The sequence below is a fragment of the Propithecus coquereli genome, unplaced genomic scaffold (genome assembly GCF_000956105.1).
Source record: "Propithecus coquereli isolate 6110/MARCELLA unplaced genomic scaffold, Pcoq_1.0 Scaffold69, whole genome shotgun sequence".
In the NCBI taxonomy this organism is placed as follows: domain Eukaryota; kingdom Metazoa; phylum Chordata; class Mammalia; order Primates; family Indriidae; genus Propithecus; species Propithecus coquereli.
This window is the reverse complement of record NW_012152951.1, coordinates 3110266-3114678: the sequence shown is the minus strand read 5'-3', so window position 1 is coordinate 3114678 and position 4413 is coordinate 3110266. Positions and strand designations below refer to the sequence as shown.

At 30.6% G+C, this 4413-nt stretch overlaps 1 protein-coding gene across 1 annotated transcript in view; it reads right to left on the bottom strand.

Moving 5' to 3' along the window:
* Nucleotides 1-178: 178 nt before the first annotated feature.
* FAM188A (family with sequence similarity 188, member A) overlaps nt 179-4413 on the bottom strand; it is a 23428-nt gene continuing 19193 nt past the window's right edge. The window contains exons 4-5 of the mRNA XM_012660934.1: nt 3434-3607; nt 179-234 (exon numbers count right to left, since the gene is read on the bottom strand). Coding sequence (XP_012516388.1) covers nt 179-234; nt 3434-3607 — 230 coding nt within the window. The remainder of the gene's footprint in view (nt 235-3433; nt 3608-4413) is intronic.

Genomic DNA, 4413 nt, shown 5'->3' with positions numbered 1-4413 from the left:
TACATTTACAAATTATTCTTTTTTTAAATTTGAAGGCAAATGAATCTTCAAGCAATGGATTTAAAATTAATGTTAAGTAGCGCAGTACTATATAAAACTAAGAACCTTTCCATAGTATGAACAGACTTAAAATGGCAATGTGTCCACAAGGTAAGTATTTTAAATGTTCCAATGTTACTTACTGAATTAATGCATGAAATCGCTCAAAGCCAAGCTCTTCGACAGCCAAGGCAGCTATACATAAAAGACACTTTTCAGCACTACACATGGCAAATAAATGACACAAGATACACACAGCAGGCTGTAAATACTTTCAAGCAATCAAAACTTTCCCTATTTCCTTACTCCCTTAAAATTCTCGGTTTATGTTCAACTTTACTACAACATGAGTTTATGTTTCCACATCTTCGTTACCATGATTATAACTAAAATGGATATAACACTGAGAATGTAGAAGGGTGATTAAACATTTCTTTTCAATTCGGTTATGCTAGGGTAGTTTATAAAATATGAGAAATTACTGATAATTAGTATGTCAGACATCATTATGTGTCCTTAACTTTGAAATAATCGTTCAGTTTATAGATCTAAGTAAAATCATTATAGTTAATCATCTTCCTTGTAATATAAAATCTTTAGATTTAATGTTTAATTATTAAACAAATATGTGTAAAAAAGGCATAACACTTTTGAAACTACACAGGTTCAATGGCAGCTTTAAGTTTGTTTCCTCGTTTATTTGTGTAACTGTTAAGAAATTTTCAGTAACTTGATTGTTTATTAACACAGTACAAGTATAAATTTAAAAAAAATCAAAAGGAATCAAAGAAGGCATTTTAATCAAAGGTAAGTGTTTAGCAGGCACTTTACTAAGGCCCTTTTCAAAATGCTCTGCAAGTCTTACCTCATCTAATGTTCAAAACCACCCTCTTATCTCCATTTTAGAGAAGAGGAAACTGAGGCACAGAGAAAAATCCTCCCAAGAGTACACAGCAATAAACAGAGCTGAGATTTGAATCCAGATAGTCTTGGGTCCAGGAAGATAGTCTGTACAGATATCACACATGAAATCAAAATGCCTACTTTATTACAATGTGAACAATTTCACATATACTTTACAACAAATCTTAGTACTTTCAAATATAAATTCTCACTACTGAGTTAAGGAAATTGATGCATTATGAATTCAAAATTAGAAATTTTTACTTGTAATTTAAAATGTCACATTATGCTAGTTTTTCAAAGCCTAGTTTTAATTTTCAAGTGTTTCAAATTACTTTTAAAAATCTTTAGAAGTCCAGATGAATTAAATATCTTTTGGTTTATGCGGGAAACAAACTGAAATTGAACCTGAGTATTCACTACTGCGAACAAGTGTGCGTTACCAACAAGCCAAAACTATACACACCACATAAGCCAATGAAATTAATGTTTGTACAGAATGTCATATTAACAAGAGGGGAAAACACTTCACATTTAAAATTTCAGGCTAAAATAAAAATCTATCTAATCTTTTCCAAACTGTACTAACTGTTCTACAGTGTTTGATTATCCCAATAATTTTACTAGGTGTAGTATGAAAGTAGACATAAAGATCATAATTTAGAGAAAAGAGGCAAGCAAAATAAAAAGCTTAGCAGGCAGGGATGGTGGAAAAATATAAAACACAAGAAAAAGAACATAGCTGGGAATAAAGGGAAGAACAGGTAAAATAGATTGTTATATGGAATAAAACTTTCAATGTAAGTTCAGTTCATTTGTCAATATCTAAGTTAAATTCTCAAATTTTCAGTTAAAATGTTTCAAATGTGTACAATACTAAAAAGATCTAAAATATGGTTTTATTTCATGTCAACTTTAAAAATGAGACAAAAGCTAAACTGGAAAATTACTAAAACATTTTTCGGAGGGAATTCCACGCAATTTGCCCATCTAAAAATTAGGTACTGCATTATCAAACTTAATGCGTTATGAGGCCATTTAAACCTATAGCAATGTAACCCACCACTACAGAAATGTATAGCATATTCCACACTAAACACATGGTCTATTAAGATACTAATGAAAAATGTTACATAAAAAGAGATTATTGTTTTCTCGCACGTTAATATATAGACTAGCTTTAAGCACATATTCTTTAATACACCGTTAAAATAGTTCAACTATTCCTCTCTCAAAATGTTAATATCCTAAATAAAACTATGAAGCGTGCTTACATGCAAACCAGTAAAAGCTGGTTTTAAAACCAATTTTAACATTTTGGACTGTCGTCCTTGTGACTATTTTCCACTTGTTGTCTTCAAATGTCATTATCAACTCTAAAAATACGTTAAATTCTTTTTGAAAGGCTATGTTTGAAAGGTCTAAAAAGGAAATGTCATTCAACTGTTTAAATTTTAAAAATTATTTCTTGCAAATATACTACTATTAGAATTGCCAGGCTTAAGGCATTTTAATTTGCAGAGGTAGCAGAGAAAAGACACTGACAACACAGGGACATTTCAGCCTCGGGAGGCGACAGTGCCTTATAGATAATCCTATATGGAAAGCAAAATGCATATCACAGTCAATCGCAATGTACTTTCGAGAAATCAGGTATGTAATTTCTTTAAAAAACAATTCCCGTAGAGATGACAGTTAATGGAATGTGTTGTAGTTGGAATAAGTCACTCATTCAATATAAGCATTTGGGATTGCCAATTATCAAAAATCACCAACTAGCAAGATTATTCCTGAAAAGCAAATCAGAAAACCAACTCTTTTATATAGTTTCCATACCAGCAGTTGTCTCCATTTTACTAGTTCACTCTGCTCGTTTTTAGTTCAATTACATAAGAATTTTCAAAGGTTAAAGAAAAAAGAATATATAATTTTATCAATAATTAGAATAGCTATTACTTATTTTAAAGAGAAAAACCTTCAATCAAGGTAGAAAAACCTAAGGCATAATTAAAACACATAATTTAAACGACCTTAAAAGTCCAAAAGGTTTAGGAGAAAAAGAAACAATGTGTAATGAAGGACAATGTCCCCTTCTTTGCTCTAGGAAGCAACTACAGATAAATTTAAGAAATTTTCTGATGTCAAAAAAATCTTTCTCCAACACCAAAGAAAACATTAACGTATCTGAAACTAAGGTATATAAAAATATGTTCTTTACACTTTCTAAGTAAGAGTTCTAAAGCTCAAAAGAGGTTATCAAGCAGAACTACAACATTTTTAAAAGTTTAAGAGAGACCTTTCTGCAAAAATATCTTCTAGTAATTAAAATAATTGAAAAGGAAATAAAAAATATTAAGGTTCAATAATTAAGCTTAAGCTAGAAAAAAGATACATTATGAAAATTTAAAATATATTTTCCTTCAAAATGTTCAATAGTTTCATTAAAACAAAGGTATAAGAAAGTACTTCAGGAAATAAAAATGTATCTTACAAGAATGTTCCACTTGGCAACTAGACTCTGCAGGACTCCCAGAAATACTAGCAGTTTCCTCAGTTGTCTTTCCTCTTAACCATGAAACCAAGCAGTATGATCCAGAGTTGTCACAACAAGCACTTTCTAAAATATCACATAAGGTATGACAAAGGAGTTCCTTCTGCTCTTCCTCTAAAAATAACCAAAGTATAAGTTATAATGGTTTTCTCTGAAAAAAAAAAAAAAATCCTGTCATGAATAGCAATATTAAGAATGTGTTAATTTAATGATGAAAATCAAGCATTTTAAGAATGAGGAAAAAAACTAAACAGATTTTAAATTATATTTTAGAAAAATGTGCTTGTCGATTAAAATATCACCACTTTAAATAAAGCTTATCAATTAGAAAAAGAATCCTGAAAAATGTGGTATTAAACATTATGAGAAAAAAGGTGCTACTTGGAATACTCTGACACTGACTGTCCCTTTCTTAAGCTGCAAATACACCATTTAAGCCATTGATGGATCCTTTAGTGCAAAACCAAGCATAATGTAAAGGCCAATTGAGAACTCTAATTTTTTCCCCACTTCTAAATTAGTCTAATGTCTTTGATCACTCTGTCCCGCAGGGATAAGAATAATGAAATAACACACTGTCAGCACATATAATACCACAGTCCATTACATTAGCAGAGGCCATAGTGGTTATGCTGCATAATATAAATTTGAACATTAGAATTTTATAGCAGATAGCACAAATGCTCAGATCATGTCTTTTTGAAATTTAGCCACACTCTCCTTTTCAAACAGTATTACTCTCAAGAAAATAGTACCACTTTCTGAAATTTTCAATTAAAGGGGATAAGATGCGTATACATTCTATACAAAATTTTATGATGTAAGGTGGTTTCTGTCTCTCCTAATGGATTAAAAGTTCTCTGAAGGCAGGTAATGTGCCATTCACTTTATAACCACCACAGCATTCATGACATTTATGA